The sequence below is a fragment of the Python bivittatus genome, unplaced genomic scaffold (assembly GCF_059951505.1).
Source record: "Python bivittatus isolate LINGU-HERP-01145 unplaced genomic scaffold, Pbiv_v1 ctg000480_np1212, whole genome shotgun sequence".
Taxonomy (NCBI): domain Eukaryota; kingdom Metazoa; phylum Chordata; class Lepidosauria; order Squamata; family Pythonidae; genus Python; species Python bivittatus.
In genome coordinates, this window is record NW_028277075.1 from 10,961,121 (window position 1) to 10,980,312 (window position 19,192).

The 19,192-nt window shown below is 39.2% G+C and overlaps 3 protein-coding genes across 4 annotated transcripts in view; 2 read left to right on the top strand and 1 right to left on the bottom strand.

Moving 5' to 3' along the window:
- The window catches only part of NEK9 (NIMA related kinase 9), a 34,613-nt gene extending 31,961 nt beyond the window's left edge, over positions 1 to 2,652 (top strand). For both annotated transcript variants that reach the window (XM_007425449.3, XM_007425448.3), the window contains exon 22: positions 700 to 2,652. In XM_007425449.3, the coding sequence (XP_007425511.1) occupies positions 700 to 822 (123 nt within the window). In that variant the 3' untranslated portion in view covers positions 823 to 2,652. The remainder of the gene's footprint in view (positions 1 to 699) is intronic.
- A 427-nt stretch (positions 2,653 to 3,079) lies between these two features.
- Positions 3,080 to 13,952, bottom strand: ZC2HC1C (zinc finger C2HC-type containing 1C). The gene is made up of 3 exons (XM_025164907.2): positions 13,597 to 13,952; positions 8,113 to 9,405; positions 3,080 to 7,157 (listed from the first exon to the last, which is right to left on the bottom strand). Exons 2-3 carry the CDS (start codon positions 9,385 to 9,387, stop codon positions 6,852 to 6,854), a joined length of 1,581 nt encoding a protein of 526 aa, XP_025020675.2. The 5' UTR covers positions 9,388 to 9,405; positions 13,597 to 13,952; the 3' UTR covers positions 3,080 to 6,851.
- A 162-nt stretch (positions 13,953 to 14,114) lies between these two features.
- On the top strand, positions 14,115 to 15,303 carry ACYP1 (acylphosphatase 1). Its single transcript, XM_007425444.4, has 2 exons — positions 14,115 to 14,446; positions 14,917 to 15,303. Exons 1-2 carry the CDS (start codon positions 14,255 to 14,257, stop codon positions 15,130 to 15,132), a joined length of 408 nt encoding a protein of 135 aa, XP_007425506.1. The 5' UTR covers positions 14,115 to 14,254; the 3' UTR covers positions 15,133 to 15,303.
- The last annotated feature ends 3,889 nt before the right edge of the window (positions 15,304 to 19,192 follow it).

Consider the following 19,192-nt stretch of genomic DNA (forward strand, 5'->3'; position numbering starts at 1 on the left):
ACCAATAGGGACATGGACTGAATATACTGGTAGCCAAGCTAGTAGCCCCAAGAACCCTGTCCATTTCATCAGGACTAACAGGATCAAACTCCTCCCAGATAACCAATCAGATTGCCTTAGTCACCTCCATAGGACCTATTTCAAGGCTGGGGTTCAACTTGGAGTAAATCTGAGCGACTTTATCTGACAGATGCCCAGCTTATTCCTCACAGAGACCTTGCAAGTAATCCTCTGAACCTAAACAAATCTTGGATGCTTATTCAGCCCAACTGGAAGCAAGTGGAACTTCCTTACATCACATTCATTTCTCTTTCCCTGCTGAAACAACCTGGATGCTGATAGTCAGGAGGATGCTTTAATTAAGAAAACATACTTGTTTTTCCTTTCTGCTCCTTTTCAGACCCTTAAAGTACAGAATAGATAGCTAATGTTAAGAGACAGACTAGTTCATAAATAATTTCCAGCTGGGTATATTTATGGGAAGCAGAAGACACTTCAGTAATACTTCCTTGGCAGTCTGAGAAATGGCTGTTAGTCCTTGCACCACCATTTTATTCTTAATACATGTGTGGAATAACACAGATCAGAAAGCAATTTTGGTTAAACAATATCCGGTTGAACACACTTCATGTTGTAGTATCACCTGTAACTCTGTTCAGTTGTGAATCTGTATATGTTTTTCTTTTTTAATCTGAACAGCTGGAATCTCATTCCAAAGCTACACAAACATCCAAAGAAGAGATGGAACCAGATCCAAAGCCCGACTTGGATTCTGACTCCTGGTGTCTCCTTGGAACTGACTCATGCCGCTTTAGCCTGTAGTCTTTCATACCCAGTGGAACCTATCCAATTTCACACAACATTAACTAAATGCAAAGAACAGCTTTCCTAGATTCAGCTCCTCTGTGAACAAGGAAGTCAGAATCTCCTTAGCCTCCATGTATGCAAGAGAAGAAGCACTGCCTTACGCTATGAAACTAGGAGAGAATTTAGAGACAGCCAGAGCCCTAAATTCAAATCAGAGTCTGTGCAGATACGACAATGGTGAGTTCTCTCAGTGTAGTGTTGAGTCAGGTAACACCACCACAGGAATGGTTCCAGCAGCAGCACTTCCTTCATTTATTTCCCAGTTTTCAAAGAACAGCATTGAATCTGCAACAGTATTCACTTTATCTTCAGGCAATTCAAAGATGAAAAATGATTGAAAAGAGAAAACAAGCAATCACCAACATTGATAGTCAAATTGAAATGCTGTGAGTTACTTTTAGCTTATAAAGTTAAAGGAGAAGCATCCCAGCCTCTAAGAAAGAAGTTTGAAGAAGGGGAAATACAGAAAACAAAGTTTCTGAAAGTGGATGAAAGCATCCCAAACAGAAAAAACAAATTTCTATTTAGATTAATTTCTAATCATATATTCTTCAGCCTGCAGAGAATTTATTTATAGTTTCAGGAATATTGGGGAAGGACATCAAGCACCCTTTTCATTCCCACTTGGCACTGTTAAAATGCAAAATAACTGGCTGAACTCTTTCAGCTGCTCCAAATCTCTAGCTCTAGAATTCACAAGCACTGGTTTTGAAGTCAGACAAGGAGTGATTGGAATTTGAAATCAGACACAGGTTTATGACTTGACTCCTCTTATTCAGTTATTGGCCTGAATTCCAATAAGAGCTGTGGAAAACCTCTTTCTTTGTGCCCTAAATCAATATTTTTGCTGTCTTTCAATACTTCATGAAACTGGACTTAATATTGGTTTTAACAAAGTACGTGCATCAAATATAATTGCTGCAATCAATTACCATATATCACTTCAGAAATTCTACTGTAGTGTTATTACTAAGCTATGTATGAAAGAATTTTGAAGGTATGATGCTCTATTTTTCACATTTAAAAAAACTTGATATTTTTGCTAACTGGATTACCTCACTATCTTACACCTTTGGCATAGATATAATTTCTAAGAACTATTTCTGCATTTCTCTTTACAGTAGAGTGGGATTTTATTACAGCTTAACCCTAACTTTTAGAAAAGTTGCTCTGTATGCTTGCGTCCATTATTTTATTTGGTAGACCTTGATTTTAATCTCAGTCTCTCATATCTATTTCTGACGTCTCTTTATGCATTCTATAATTTTATCAGGCTGAGAAAAGGAGAAGGGGCAGAGCATTAAACCACATTTTTGGTCTGTTAAAATATTTAATAGATCATTGTGCCATGTGGTTGATTTCCTGCCCTCCAAAAATTACTGAAGTTTGTTTTCCCACATATGAAAATACTGTTTCATCAACAGAGGTTGTCTTGTTATAAAGAACAACTATGTTGGGGCCACATCCAGTAAGAAATCATGGAGCCAATGAGAATCACTATTTTGCAGTGCACTATTTTTATTTCTCAGTGTTCTAAGTTGAATGGAGTACTGATTCACTATACTGAGTGGTGATCATTCAGCAATATATGTGCCTTTAAAGATAATGCTGTCCAAGCTGTGCCTGTTACAGACCTTGATATATGCCCCAGTCCTGCTATGCAACCAAAGCACAGATTTTGTCCCACCTAAAGGATGAAGGGAAAAGGCCAGAGTGCCTTTGAGAAGTCTATTTACCTTCTCCCTTCTTCAGCAATGCTAGCTCTGTAGATGACAGTCACTTGCTAACATTGCTGTTGATCTATTATAGTGAAATACAACATATGAAAACTAGTTTGTCGTAATCTATCTTTCTAAGATCCAATAGTTGAATGGTTTGATGTTTTCTGTTTAAATAAACTTTGACACTCATTTGCTTCTGTCCTGATTAATTCTAATAGAAATTGAGGATATTTGTAATTCAGGGAAAACACATTTGAGGTTATTTTGTTCTACATTTGCCATGATCAGAAATGCTAAACTTGGTCCACATTTTCAATGACAACATTTACCTTCTTCCTGCTACTGTATTTTTGGAATCCTTTCAATAATGGGTATTGCTTACCTTTTTAGAAATTCTACTGTAAGATATAAAAATCCTTATTTAAAAAATGAATCATTCAAAGGTATAACTTAATTATTTCTAACATTTTTCTCTCTATATTATGTTGCTTATACCTTTTTTAGTCATTTAGCTTGCCATTATGATTACAAGTATCCGCATTTAACGACCACTCATTCAGCAACCATTTGAAGTTACAACAGCACTGAACGAGTGGTTTTTATGACCAGTCCTCAATGTTCTGGCCATCCCAGCACCCCTGCAGTCACATGATCACCATTTGTGACCTTCCCTGCCAGCTTCCCACAAGCAAAGTCAGTGGGGAAGCCAGCAGGGAAGGTCGCAAGTCACTCCAGTAAGTCACTCACACTCTCCCCCATCCGGCAGCAGCCACCCCCAGCCCCACTGCACTCAGGCCATGCCTCACAGACCACCTGCACACCTTCCCCCGCCTGACAGCAGCCACCCTCGGTCCCACCGCACCAGCCACTTGTGCAGCCGCAGCCGCAGCCGCCCCCAGCCCCACCAGACTACACCAGCCACCCGCACACCTTCCCCCACCTAACAGCAGCCACTTACCTGCCTGCCAGCTTGCTTGCAAACCACCTGAAACTCACTTAATAACCCGTGATACTCGCTTAACACTGGCAACTGGGAGTGCTGTGATTGCCATTGCTAAGTGATGTGGTCATGTGACATCATCCTTTATGACCACATCGCTTAGCGATGGAAAATTCCAGTCCCAATTACCATTGTTAACCAAGGACTACCTGTATCAAGAATATCAATTATACAACAGTATATAAAAATTATTGCTATATTCATTTGGTGTTGACAGGATCATATATAGCTTTATGACTTGAACAAAGAATAGTGATATGAGCACATTTCTTTTATATAATACTGTATCATGAAAAAGAAGAGAGCCATATCTCAGATGATTGGTAAGAGGGGTACATACCACCTTTTGGTTCCCGACTACTGGGTATACAATGTTGGTAAAAAGCAAATTGAAGCACTGCCTAAATACACCTTTGAGGAAAATACAGTAATCGCTTCATAATAGTTGAATCCACCTGCATATTACATTTGGTCATAGGGAATAGACAGAACACAATTTATTTGGTAAAGTTTCTTGCACATGCTTATGACTTTAGAGAATATCTTGTCATGAATCTAAGCAAGAGAGTAACGTTAAAATAGGATTTCTTGCTAGGATATATGTAAAATACAAACGATGATGGAGAACAACAAAGCACCTGCTTTACAGGCAATGATCTCAGAATTTGATTGCTGCATTTCCAAGTAAGGCTGGGAAGAACTTCCCTTGATATTATCAGTACATGTAATATTAAACTACATGGCTCATTAATCCAATACAATATAATGCTGCTTTTAGGTCAGTGATTATTTTTGTACTGAAGTTTACTTTTACAGGTTAATGACAGTAAATAATTTGTTTTCAGCAACTCCAGAAAACCGATAACATGAAAATTAATGTGGAATAGGAGAAAAGCTCTCAATACAGTTTATCAAAGTTAATAAAACATATGCTAGAATTATGAAGCACCACTGCTAATAACTTTATCACCAACCTGTGCCATCTTATAAAAAATATACCTTTAAAAATATTGCCTATTTATTAAATAGGTGAGAATATACATGTAACACATATTGCAATCTGAGATGACACAAAAGACATTTTGAGGTTCAGCTTAGTCTTATAATATATACAAAAAAGGTCTTCATGCAAAACTCTTTTTGTCACTATACATATTAGACTTACCCAAATTGAAACTATAGGGCAGCTTTCTAAAAGACAAGGACATGGTTCAAGGAAAATAAAGTTAATCATTGCTTCTCCCAAACAGACACGAAGACAACAGTATAACGATATGGCTGCATTGTACAGAACTATAAACGCTCCTGGCTTTTAATGAAAAAACAATCATTGGGTCCTCCCACTAATAGGAGCAACTTGTTCACTTACCATGATATCCTAACACAGTACTCTTGCTTGTACAAACAAGCTAAGATTTGTAACGCCAACAAATTGAGTTTATTATCCTGTTTGAATGTGAACCACAAGCAGGTGGTACACTAAACAATTTTCATTTCTCAAAAACCAGCAGAGATTCATAGCAAACCAGGATTGACAAATATTATCATTCCCCATGCAAATGTCTCCAAAAGTAAAATATAAGCACAAAATCCAGCAGTCTGTGTTGTATTTTTACCTCATCCACCTCTATTAAAACTTGATTTGATAAATAAGTAATATAAATTGCTATTACTGAAGAAATGGGACCTGAATTTTCTTTCATTTTGAAATCATTTAAATCTATGTATGGTGCAAAAGAGTTATTAAAAACCTTCCTTTCTGAAGCTGAGTAAAAAACATGAAGAAAACAAGTTGATGAAAGTCAAGTTTCCAACTTAAATCCATTTCACATTTTTTTAGTAAAACAAAATTAGGAACATGGGCAACAATTATTTTTCATACCAAATAAATGCAAGTCTGAATTTCAAGCCCTGTATTTTTGCAAAACTAAGCTTTTCAGTTCTCTTGGAGTATTAAATCAGCACCAGACTGAAGATTTGCAGCTCAGATGAAATCTAGCAATTTTTGTGAATCACATACTGTACTCTATTAAACAGTGCACTATACAAAGTAGTATTGTATAATTAACTCAACCCATTATGTATTTAACTCGAATTACTGTGTATTTAACTTGAATTTTGCTACTATAGGCTCCGTTCTTAACTATAGGTCGTCCTTTAACCAGGTGTTTTTAACTCAGGGACTACCTGTACAAGACTGATATTTGCCAGACAATACATTCATCCATACATTTCCACTTTCAGTAAATAACACTTTTGCCACAGTAAGCAAATTATGTTCTGCATATTTAATACAGACCAAGTTTGTTGCCGGAAGACAGCATGTATCAGCATATGCCACCTAGTTTGCATATAAAGATATTTATTCCATTTGTTTGCTGATTGTTTGCTCTGGTTGACCTTTTCCCAGATATTGTAATCATTAATTTGTTAGCATAGGCAGAGCTAATCAAATGTCCACTTCCAGATAACTAAGTACCCTTTCACTGATCTTAAAGTTGCATAGAGATGAAAATCAAGAGCTACTACAATTATGCTATACAGTACAATCCATCCATAACTTCCGCTTTTTTTCTTTTACAGCAATTTTTTGCAGGTCACTTTGAAGTGGGAAAAACTATCCTTATGCAGTACTACAGAATAGGAAATAAAACTGACTGTAAAGCTTTTCCCAGGTAGATGTGAATAGTAATATGTGATACAATGAAATACCTAACACCCTTCCCCAGCTATCATTCTAATATTTAAAAATGTGATTTTTTATAGAACATGGGTGCTTTCTGTTATGGTACTCAACACAGGAATAGGAATTTGCATACCCTAAGAACTTTATTTCAGTCATGAGAGCTCAGTTATTTATCTCTTGCAGATCATACAAGAAAAAGCTGGTCTCAGGTGCCATCAAAGAGTCACAAGCATAGAGTCATGATTTATAAAAACTTCATATTTTCTTCCAATTTTTTAATGGGCCTTTTTGTAGGGCCATTCTTCCATTTTCTAAGAAACAGACAAAAAATCCACTGCAAAATATGCAAAGAATCCCACTGAAGTATTTTTACAGACTACAAAGTTTCAGGATGATGAAGACAAAGCTACTTTTTGCCCATCTAGGTGCCTGACCGTAACATGTAGTATACAAAGGTTAATGATCCATTTATAGTTTGTGGACTTCTCATTAGTTTTACACTGAAGCTGCTACTCTGTAGCATCAAACTGAGAAAAATAGCAAAAAACTTAAATTATGATTACACCAATTGCAGATGTCAATGCTTTTTTTGCTGTGGTGGTGGTGGTCTGTTCTTAATGTTCTTGCACTTGGGAATATGTCTCTCAGCAACCTTAGGTGCAAACTGACGAGTACAATATGGGCACAATTTGTAGTCTGGGTTTTCCATGGCTGGTGCTGGGGGAAGATCTGAGACCTTTCCTCCTTTGGAGATTATGCGCTGCACTTCACGAGCCCTGCGCAATGTCTTGATGAAAGAGTCATGCTTCTGTCTCCAATTGCTTTGTTTAGATATAGCATTGCTTTGTTTGGAAGTCTCAGAACTTTGGCAGGAAGTTTTTTTCTGTAGCAACAAGGGGAAGTGGGAAAAAATCATTAATGGAACTTTGTTAGCTCATACTGTGATCATTCCTGTAACTATTTTTTTAATGGAAATTATGTTGTCATATGTATAAATAAGTTATTTCTAATGCCATACATTTTGAATCTTTTAAATAAAGTTAGATATCTGAAACTATAAAGTGTATGTAAAGGACAAACTGTATTAATTTTTTAAAGTCATTCCCCCTTCCTCCTGGGGTCCTTTCTGAATGATAACATCGCATTTTTAATCCATGCCATCATTAAAATATCTTAATATTGTAACTGGATTGTGAATGAAATTTACTGCACTAGCAAGAATGTTATGAGGTTAACTCAGTGAAATTTAATAGATACTGTGAAATAAGACAACTTTTGATCCTACTACATTATATTCTTTCATCATTTTAAATATAAATGGTTTCTTCATCTTTACGATTTTCCCTAGAACCAACTATCATTCTATCTTGTTGCAGTGACTTTTGAACATTGGTTATGGATTCTGCAACATGACGATTTTGACCATCTGTTTTCACATTCTCGTTGCCTCCTTGTTCATGAATAATAAAGATAACAAAATAATGTTAAATTTGTTCTTTACTTTCTAGCCAAGTACCAGTATCTTAAATAAAAATTAATGGAGATTTCACCTTATTTTTTGGTCTCTTCCTAGCATCATTTTCAACAGTCATCATATTTGTTGCTGCATTTAAATTATGAAGTGGAAGTTAAAGGCTAATTATGGCTCATTAATTGTTATTAAGAAATACATCTGTTTTTAAGGAAATTTCAGGAAAAAAAGACTGAACTGTATCCTAGCCAGATGCTGCTCAACAGGCTTAAGACTAGAAAGCATATGAGTTAGAAAATGCATTAAGAACCCCAATATAAACCAAAGAACAAGCAGGATACATATAATAAATTAGTATGCACATCACCTGTGAAATATCTGAGCCCTTCAAGAGATGATACGTCTCTAATTCAGTGCCCTTTGCTCTAGCCTTGCTTGAATCAAACACTTTTCTCTTGGATTCATGATTCTTGCTGCAAATATTTATGTGTTTCTCCAATCTGGAACAGTAAAGTCTCCGTCCACAAAAATTACACTCTCCCCAGTCTTCTAAGTTGCTTGGAACCTCTGTATATGACGATTCTGTTGCCACTGAGTCTGCAGGACCTAATGGGGTTCCTGTTGGAGAACAAGACTGGTTGCGTAAAGATGCCGTTTCTAGGCTATAAGTGGAAGAAATATTGGAGAAGTTTTCTCGAATTTTATTGTTGCTAGCTATCAATCGTTGCTTTTTGAGCCTTTCCATAGGAAGCGTCTGTGGAAGCAGGGCAGCCCCAGTTGAAGCTATCACAGTCTCTGGAACAGGCACTTTTTGATCATCATCATGTAGTTGTGCCATAGATTTGGAAACACAATCTTGAGAAATGGCTGTCGTTTTCTTCTGGGGCATCCATAATCCTCCTTGCTCTCTTCTTGCTTCTGCCTCAGCCTGCTGTCTTTTCCACTGGATTTTACGGAGCTCTTCTTCTGTTTTCCTTAGTTTCTCCCTAAGGAGAGCCTCCTTTCTCTGGATCTCCTCCTCCAAACTCCGTCCAGCAGCCTCCAGTTTTTGAATATAGCCCGACTCTGCTCTTTGTGAATGAGAAGTTGCTGTATTAAATTGTTGTATAGAAAATGGAGAGTGCATCCCTATAGGCTGAGCCTTCACTGTGTGCGACACTTTTATTTTCTCTGAGCTAATGCCACAGGAAGGAATCTCTCTAGCTGGTGCATTTCCAACTTGCCAAGAACTGGGTAAAAGACCATTCCCAGATTTCTGGGGAAAGACAGGCTTAAGTGGATATGCTCTGTCCACACCTTCTCTCCGCTTGGTTCTCCAGTGGGAAGGCACAGTGCTGGCCTGACTTTTGAAACACCAGTTATGGGGGCCAGCAGAATAAAAACCTGCTTTCTCTAAGACCAACTGACTATTTTCTGCTGGCTGAGTACAGGAAGAGCTCCGCTCTTTGGGAACATGAAGATCTTTCAATTTCTTATCTTTGCAGCACACAAGCTGTTGTTGGATATTATTCCTCAGATGTTCTAACTGGGACTGTTCTTTAAGAACTTCAGGATGACATCTTTCCTGGCTTGTTGCAGGAAGACTGGAATTGGATGCTATTGGATCCATATGCGAACACACAGCCAGCTGCAATTGAGCCATTCAGCATTTCCACTAAATCTGAGGAAATGCAACAAATTATATACATGCTATAATTTTAGCTCTCATTCTAGAATTCTATTCCTTTATTATGATGGAGAATGTAAGATTTTAGCCATGATCAATAAAAAGAAGTATGCAAATGAAAGAGCCTATTTTAGCAGTACTGTACTGCTTCTAATTTATCCCACACAATCTGAGTGTGGAAAGCATAAAAGCTGCCCTCACATAAACCTACCTTATGCAGGACTGTTACTAGATTCCCCAGAATAGTAGAGAACACAGCTATGTTAGTAGGAAAAAATGTACTGTGCACAACCTAAAGGTCTTGCTTTTCCATGCCAGGTCTATTATGTAGGATCCTAGCTGAAAGTGTTTGCTTGGGTATCATAGAAACATGGTTCACAAAGGAAAGGGATGCATTCATGTTTCCCAGCCCTGCCCAACTGGCTACTCCATGATGCTGCAAGTTGGATTAGTCAGTGGGGAGGTGCACTGGACTTGGTCTATATGAATTCCATCTTGCTAACCCTATGTGCATCATCTATCAGTGCAGAATTCATGCTGCTGCACTTTCATGGCTAGGATGGTGTAGGGATAATATTATTAGAGTACCATGTTCCCTGCCGCTTCTCTTCTTGTGGATGATCTCAGGTGCAGTACTAGAATATCCTTGGCTTCATGTCCTGTGGGATTTCAATATCCATGCGGAAGCTACCCAGTAAAAAGCATGTCAAGATTTCATGACTCCCTTGATTACTATGGGTCTATTCCAACTGGTATCTGACCCACATATGTAACAGGGCACACTCAGGATTTAGTAATACTATTCCGAATGGCTGGTAATCTGAAAATGGGAAATCTTTGTTACAGTACTCATTTGTCATGGAGAGATCACTGCCTAGTCAATTTTAGATTGATGGTCAGTATAAACCTCTGCAGGAAGGGAGGATCTATTAAAATAATATGACCAAGGATTATGGTCCAATGGTTTCCTGAATGTACTTGGAAGAATTTCCTACCTTGTCTGTCACCCATACTGCTGACGCACTGGATAATCTATAGAATATGGAAATGGTCTAAGTGGTTAACACCATAACTCTTGCAGAGCCAAATAATCCTTTGGATTACTAAAGAGCTGAGAAAAATGAAGTGAATAGAAGAAACAAGAACTGGAACACAAGTGTAAGAACTCTCTAGACAGATCAGACTGATCAGACTGAGGTTCTTTTTAAGGTCTCCTCCACAACACTGGAAGAAACAAAGTTGCTCACTTCTCTGCCTCCATAGGTTAAAAAAAAAAAAATCATTATGGTGGCCACAATGGTGTGATTGAAGTTTTTAAAGTGGAGTATGTACAATGCACATAAAAAATGGGCTGAGCTTTAATCACACTATTGTGGCTGCTATTATGACTTTTTTGACCATACCGTGCAGAATCTCCTGTCTGATTCCACTGCATTTCTAAAGAATAAATTAACATTTCTATCTGTACTCTGCAACACTTTCTTTGCCAAGATTTTGGGGTAGAAGACAGAAGGTAGAGAGCAGAAGGTAGAAGAATTCACATCATTCTTTGCACACAATCAGATCCATTTCAACATGGACACCAGTACAGGATGGGTTATAATCTTGGGTTACGCAGGATTATTTATTTTATTTTATTTATTTATTAAATTTGTATGCCACCCATCTCCCCTGGAGGGTGACTCTGGGTGGCTCACAATTAAAGTAAAACCTGAAAACAGTTAAAAATATAAATACTCACATTAATTCGTTAAAAAGTCAGAATATATAAAAATTATATTGTCAAGTTATAATCTTGACAAATAATTTTTTCTGTGATTTCAGATTCTTTTCAGCTTGTAGATCTCAAGGATGTGAACAGGTTGTGTCCAGAGCTAGGCCTACCACCTGACTGATCCTTGCCCCACCTGGATTATTAAAACAATCACAACTGGTCCCATATTTAAGGGAGTGAACAATGCTTCCTTACAGATGAGATATGTTATTTCCTGCCTAAACGAGGCAGATATAAAGTCTCTGTTAAAGAAATCTTCCCTTGATCAGGGATGCTTATGTGATTATAGGTCAATAAGAAATCCATACAACTCATTTCAGTTCATTTGGCAGGGATGTGGTGCAAAGATTACTTTGGTTGAACCAAACTGAAAATTACACATGTGTATGGAAACCTGCTAGTTGTGCTAGATTTCAATAGTTCAATACTGCTAAACAAGGATATCCTTCTAGATTGTCTGGTAAGAATGGGTCTTGGGGACAGATTTGTAAATTGCAGTTTATCCTGTGTGGATGGGGTTGCACTCCAGGTAAAACAATAGGTTCACAGTCTGAGAGCACTGTTTAATCCTTAGCTGTCACTGGACTCAGATGGTGAGAAACACATTTGCACAGACAGTTGCAATTCTTCCTAATTTATGTGATTTAGCAACAATTATCCATACCTTGGCTACAGTATATCCCATCTTGGTTACTATAATACATTCTCAATGGGCCTAATCTTGAAAAATATCCTGAAATTGTAATTGGTGTAAAAGGAGGCAGCCAGACTAGTAATCAATGCAAAATACAAGGAATACACAATTTTTTTTTTCTTCCTAGAATTTTTCCTGCATGTATAGGGTCTGCTTTTTTCAGATCAACCGAATGTTGGTTGCAACAGGAATTGACTGACTGGCTTGTCGCCTAAGCTTGATGTCAGGAACTGAGAGAGACTGACTAACCCAGTCACCCAGCAGCTTTCATGCCTAAGGCTGCACTAGAACTCAGAGTCTCCTAGTTTCTAGCCTGGAGTCATAACCACTACCAAACTGGCTCTCACAAGGAATACACAATATGTATACTGAAAAATCTTCATTGGTTGCCAGTTGTTTATTGACATAATTTAAAGTACTGATATTGATCTTCAAACCCCTAACACTGTGTGGGATCTGACTATCTAAGGGTCTGGCCTCTCCTATTACAAATGTGTCCAAAGATCAATATCTGCAAAAGAGGCTCTTCTCAAGATGTCCCCTTTGTCAGAGGCTGTATTTGGCACACCTTCTACCATGTCATTCTCAGTAGACATGGGAATGCACTCCCTTGGGAATTATGTTTGTTTCTCATTTTCTCTATTTAGAAAATGTGTAATGATGTTTTAATTTTTAATTATTAATTTACCATTAATTTTCATTTATATTTCACCTTGGATCTGCTCTTTAACTTGTTAGTGATCTTAAGTACTCACTTGAATAGGAAGACCAGTTAGAAATCAATTAATAAAATCAATAAATACAATAGCATAGAAATTGCTTCAAAACAGTAAAACATCAATAGGGCAAAGAAAGAAAGGGAATGGAACAAGTGCAAGAGGAAACTTATGCTTATTCATGTCTCTTTTCCATCCTCCACCACAGCATACCCCTTACTTCTACAATGAAAGTGTTGTATACTTTAAAACTTACACATATCTAAAGCTGGTGGAAATCTGCAGATATCAGCCATATTCAGTACATTCTCTCTGCAGCTATCCAAACATCCATTACTGTATTTCTTTGCCCAATCCAAACAAGTCAAAGCAATAAAACTATTTAGCCTATGGTGCAAAAAACCCTTATTTTTGTGTGCTTAAACTAGGAACCTGAAGAAAGCTAAATCATGCTTAGATGAAATTTTCATAACTCTAGAACTCTAGAGCATTTTCCTTCCTAATGCCTGTCTCCTGTTTCTGTAAGGTAAAATAGCCTTCCAGTTGAGTTTCATTCCGTGGGCACTTCCATATGACTTATTGGCAACAATTAAAAAATGGTTTGCCATTCGTTTTTTTCTAGCTTTTTTTTTCTACTTTCCGGTCTAACCTACAGCCCTGGCTTTCCAAGATCAATCAGGGTCAGGTAAGGGTTGTAACTGCTTGTGAATGCTGTTACTGCTGGGGTCCATCTCTGTAGGAGAGGGGACTAAAGGAGATATCGTTGTTTCGAAGGCTGCCAGTAAAGCTTACACAACGTTAAACTAGCATTTGTCTCCATTAAACGATTTTAACACTGTAATGGGACCCGAACTGCCGGCTCGAAATCTGACAAAACTCAGCGAAGAGGATACCAGCGGGGATTCGGTCGCTACTACTGTTAGCTGGAATTTTAGGCTTCATTATTAGCATTTTAATAAAGGTGATATTACATTTGAATTCACCTGAATTCACGCACCTACCAAAGTAGCCTGCCTGCCTGCTCCAGACACACAACCGCTGGCCACACGGCGCCGCGCCCGCCTGCCACCTTTCTCTTACCAGAGCCACCCCAGACCTTTGGGCGGCGGTTTAGCGCCGTTGCCTAGCAACGGCAGCGCGCCCGCTACATCCGATTCCACTCTAGCGGCTTCCGGTGGATGAGTGTGTGTAAGAAGCCTACCGCCTTTTCGGAGTTGTGGCTTATTAATGGCATATTCGCTGCTGTAGCTCAAGCCTGTCCGCTATTTATCCATAAAAGGCAGCACTGCTCGACTCTTAATTCCTTAATTAATTCCACTTTGGCTCTACGCACTGAGGTCTCTCTCGTGAGGCGTGTTCGTCGTTAGTGGCCGTTGGTGCTCCGCCCGCGCCCATTCGGCTCTAGGGGGAGGGTCCCTTTTGTCAGCCATCTACGAAGCTGGCAGTTGAAGCTTCGTGCTGTTGGGCAAAACTTGACCCGGCAGGTCTCAGGCACTGCTGTCTTCTATATCCATCGGAATGCAAATAGAGGAGGGGCCTGTCGGAGCGGTGCCGTGCACTTGCCCTCCAACTTCCCCTGCAGGACGAAGGGGAGGGAAATGGGAGCCAAGTTAACTTAGCTATACTGCATAGGGCACCGGCGGGTGGGTCGCTTCGACAATGCAGTCGTTGGAGGCTGCTCGGGCGACATTCTCCCTGCGGGTATGGCACCTGCCTCTCCTTTTCTGTCTGACTACATTTCTGCTTTTGGTCCAGGAGCCCCCGACTATGGCTGAGGGATTCGGCCTCGTTTCGGTGGACTATGAGGTGTTTGGGAAAGTGCAAGGGGTGTTTTTCCGCAAACATACCCAGGTGAGTGGGCTCAGGCTGTAATTCTCCCGAGGTAAATAATAGATTATGCTGGCAATTTTTGTCACCTTTTCCCCCATTTCTCAGTTGAACTTGGCTCCAAACTGGTGAACATGCAATTGTGAGGGCCTTAGAGGCTTTGCTTGGGCTGCTGAGCAGTCCTAACCTGAATAAAGTTATACAATTAAAGTCAGTAGAATAGACACCTGGAGTCTCTATTTGCCTCTATTATCATAAGATGCCATTGTCCTTTATACTATCATCTGTTTTTAACAACAAATAACATATTTCCAATTAATCTTGGTTTACCTTTGGATGGCATAGCAGAAGTTTGGATTAAACAACAGTAATTTAGTGGGGGCATATTAGTCCCTCTATAGAGGAACCCTAAAGGTTTTAATACAATTCAGATTGATCATATTTGTATGTGCATGTAATTTTTTAAAAATGTCCATGTGCTTTATTGTTTTTAGGCACAAGGAAAAAAGTTGGGTGTAGTTGGCTGGGTCCAGAATACTAATTATGGCACCGTGCAAGGACAAATCCAAGGCCCTCTTGTTAAAGTGCAACAACTTCAGGAATGGCTTCAGAAAACAGGAAGTCCCAAGTCTCACATTGACAGAGCTGAATTCCGCAATGAAAAGAAAATTGCTCATTTAGAGCATAGTGACTTTTGCATAGTCAAATAACAGGTCTAAGGAGAGAAAGTGTTGGATTTATAAAGTCAACCATGGACTTGTCTAGAAGAGAGCCATTCATTTAGTTTTCATTTTCTAGTAATTGGTCACATGCATATTCTTTCCCTTGTAACTATTATTTATTTTATGAAGCAGCTATTAAATGTTTTAAGATAAATGTTTCCTGGATTGAGAATGTAATGTCTTAATATGTTGACTGTTAATAAAGGCATGGTTGCTGCATCATATCCAGAGCTATGTGCAAAAATGAGATTAACATATTGAAAGGTTGCAAGTGAATGAACTATTTCGTACATTTTTAGTTCCCACAGCATATAAATTATAAAATTTCATTGCAATTTTTTAATTAAATGAATATTTGTTTTTAGGGTTTTTTAAAGTTTCTTTTATAAATTGTAAAATAATTTGATATGAAAGGTAAATATACACAAAAAAGAAAAGGAAATATTTTAAAGAAGTATTTTCTTACTGAGAGTTATGTTGTAGTATGCAAAATATATATTAAGATAATTTTTACTGTTCCCTGCTTTAGTATGATCAAGAAACAAACCATGCTGTTACCATAAAGATAAACTGAGAACATAATGGGGGGGGGGGTCAGAGCAGTGCTGTTCATAGAACTATTATGCACAGAATTAAGGACTAATTCTCTTTAACTGATACTCCACTATACAAGAAGAGTGATCAATCCTGCACTGTAGGATATTGAACTTAAGCATGAGGCAAATACCTAAATTTAATACAAACCTCAGTTTTATTAAACAAATTGTATTCTCCATTGATATTCATACATAGTCTCTCATATAGCACATGCTCCTTTCCCTTGGAATATGATTTTTGTTGTTTAGTCGTTAAGTCGTGTCCGACTCTTCGTGACCCCATGAACCATATTGCGCCAGGCCTTCCTGTCCTTCACTGCCTCCCTGAGTTTGCTCAGTTTCATGCTCATTGCTTCAGTGATGCTATCTAACCATCTCATCCTCTGCCGTCCTCTTCTCCTTTTGCCTTCAATCTTTCCCAGCATCAGGGTCTTCTCCAAAGAGATCTCTCTTCGCATTAGGTGGCCAAAATATCTGAGCTTGAGCTTCATTATCGATCCTTCCAATGAGCAATCAGGGTTGATTTCCTTTAAGATTGACTGGTTTGACCTCCTAGCAGTCCAGGGAACTCTTAAGAGTCTTCTCCAGCACCACAGTTCAAAGGCATCAATTCTTCGGCGCTCGGCCTTTTTTATGGTCCAGCTCTCACAGCCATACATTACTACTGGAAAAACCATAGCTTTGACTATGCGGATCTTTGTCGGCAAGGTGACGTCTCTGCTTTTTAATATGCTATCTAGGCTTGCCATAGCTTTCCTCCCAAGGAGCAAGCGTCTTTTAATTTCATGGCTGCAGTCTCCGTCTGCGGTGATCTTGGAGCCCAAATAAATGAAGTCTGTTACTGCTTCCATTTCTACCCCTTCTATTTGCCAGGAATTGATGGGTCCAGATGCCATGATCTTAGTTTTTTTAATGTTGAGTTTCAAGCCAGCTTTTGCACTCTCCTCTTTCACCCTCATCAAGAGGCTCTTTAGTTCTTCTTCACTTTCTGCCATTAGGGTGGTATCGTCCGCATATCTGAGGTTGTTGATGATTCTCCCTGCAATCTTAATTCCGGCTTGTGATTCTTCCAGCCTGGCATTTCTCATGATGTACTCTGCATATAGGTTAAATAAGCAGGGTGACAGTATACAGCCTTGTCGTACACCTTTCCCTATTTTGAACCAATCGGTTGTTCCATGACCGGTTCTAACTGTTGCTTCTTGGCCCGCATACAGATTTCTCAGGAGACAGGTAAGGTGGTCTGGTATTCCCATCTCTTTAAGAATTTGCCACAGTTTGTTGTGATCCACACAATCAAAGGCTTTTGCATAGTCAATGAAGCAGAAGTAGATATTTTTCTGGAACTCTCGTGCTTTCTCCATGATCCAGCGAATGTTGGCGATTTGATCTCTAGTTCCTCTGCCTCTTCGAAACCCAGCTTGTACATCCGGTAGTTCTCGGTTCATATATTGCTGAAGCCTAGCTTGTAGGATTTTGAGCATAACCTTGCTAGCATGTGAAATGAGTGCAATTGTGCGATAGTTTGAGCATTCTTTGGCGTTGCCCTTCTTTGGAATTGGAACGTAAACTGACCTTTTCCAATCCCGTGGCCACTGTTGTGTTTTCCAAACTTGCTGGCATATTGAGTGCAGCACTTTAACACCATCATCTTTTAGTATTTTAAATAACTCAGCTGGAATCCTGTCATCTCCACTAGCTTTGTTGTTAGCAATGCTTCCTAAGGCCCACTTGACTTCACTCTCTAGGATGTCTGGCTCAAGGTCAGTGATCACACCAACGTGGACATCAGGGACATTAAGATCTTTCTTGTATAGTTCTTCTGTGTATTCTTGCCACCTCTTCTTAATCTCTTCTGCTTCTGTTAGGTCCCTGCCTTTTTTGTCCTTTATCATGCCCATCTTTGCACTAAACGTTCCTTTCATATCTCCAATTTTCTTGAAGAGATCTCTAGTCTTCCCCATTCTATTGTTTTCCTCAATTTCTTTGCATTGTTCATTTAAGAAGGCCTTCTTATCTCTCCTGGCTATTCTCTGGAAATCTGCATTCAGTTGCTTATATCTTTCCCTTTCACCCTTGCTTTTCGCATTCCTTCTTTCCACAGCTATTTGTAAAGCCTCATCAGACAGCCATTTTGCTTTCTTGCATTTCTTTTTCTTTGGGATGGTTTTAGTTGCTGCCTCCTGTACAATGTTACGGACCTCCGTCCATAGTTCTTCAGGCACTCTGTCTACCAAATCTAATCCTCTAAATCTATTCATCACCTTCACTGTGTACTCACAAGGAATATGATCTAAGTCATACCTGAGTGGTCTAGTGGTTTTCCCTACATTCTTCAATTTAAGCCTAAATTTTGCAGTAAGAAGCTCATGATCTGAGCCACAGTCAGCTCCTGGTCTTGTTTTTGCTGTCTGTATAGAGCTTCTCCATCTTTGGCTGCAAAGTATATAATCAATCTGGTTTCGGTATTGACCATCTGGTGATGTCCATGTGTAGAGTCGTCTCTTGTGTTGTTGGAAAAGAGTGTTTGCTATGACTAGCTTGTTCTCTTGACAGAACTCTATTAGCCTTTGCCCTGCTTCATTTTGTACTCCAAGGCCAAACTTGCCTGTTATTCCGATTACTCCTTGACTTCCTACTTTAGCATTCCAATCCCCTATGATGAAAAGGACATCTTTTTGGTGCTAGTTCTAGAAGGTGTTGTAGGTCTTGATAGAAGCGGTCAACTTCAGCTTCTTCAGCATCAGTGGTTGGGGCATAGACTTGGATGACTGTGATATTGAATGGTTTGCCTTGGATACGCACTGAGATCATTCTGTCGTTTTTGAGGTTGTACCCCATTACTGCCTTTCCCACTCTCTTATTCACTATGAGTGCAACTCCATTTCTTCTAAGGGTTTCTTGCCCACAGTAGTAGATATAATGGTCACCCGAATTAAATTCACCCATTCCCGTCCATTTCAGTTCGCTGATTCCCAAGATGTCGACGTTCAATCTTGTCATCTCATGTTTGACCACATCCAGCTTGCCTTGGTTCATAGATCTTACATTCCAGGTACCTATACAATATTGTTCTTTACAGCATCGGACCTTCTTTTCGCTTCCAGATACATCCACAGCTGAACGTCCTTTCGGCTTTGGCCCAGCCGCTTCACTCTTTCTGGAGCTACTTGGAAATGCCCTCCGCTCTTCCCCAGTAGCATATTGGACACCTTCCAGCCTGAGGGGCTCATCTTCCGGCATCATATCTTTTAGCCTTTTAACATTGTCCATGGGGTTTTCTTGGCAAGGATACTGGAGTGGGTTGCCATTTCCTTCTCCAGTGGACCACATTTTGTCAGAACTCTCTGTCATGACCTGTCCGTCTTGGGTGGCCCTGCACGGTATAGCTCATGGCTTCACTGAGTTACGCAAGCCCCTTCGCCACGACAAGGCAGTGATCCATGAAGGGG

Excerpts from the sequence above, each read along its gene's own strand:
- ZC2HC1C (XM_025164907.2), bottom strand. The coding sequence starts at position 9,387 with ATGGCTCAATTGCAGCTGGCTGTGTGTTCGCATATGGATCCAATAGCA. Across the intron at positions 7,158-8,112 it reads AGGGCTCAGATATTTCACAG|AAAAAAACTTCCTGCCAAAG; the intron begins GTGATGTGCATA and ends TTGTTGCTACAG.
- ACYP1 (XM_007425444.4), top strand. The coding sequence starts at position 14,255 with ATGCAGTCGTTGGAGGCTGCTCGGGCGACATTCTCCCTGCGGGTATGG. Across the intron at positions 14,447-14,916 it reads TTTTCCGCAAACATACCCAG|GCACAAGGAAAAAAGTTGGG; the intron begins GTGAGTGGGCTC and ends TATTGTTTTTAG.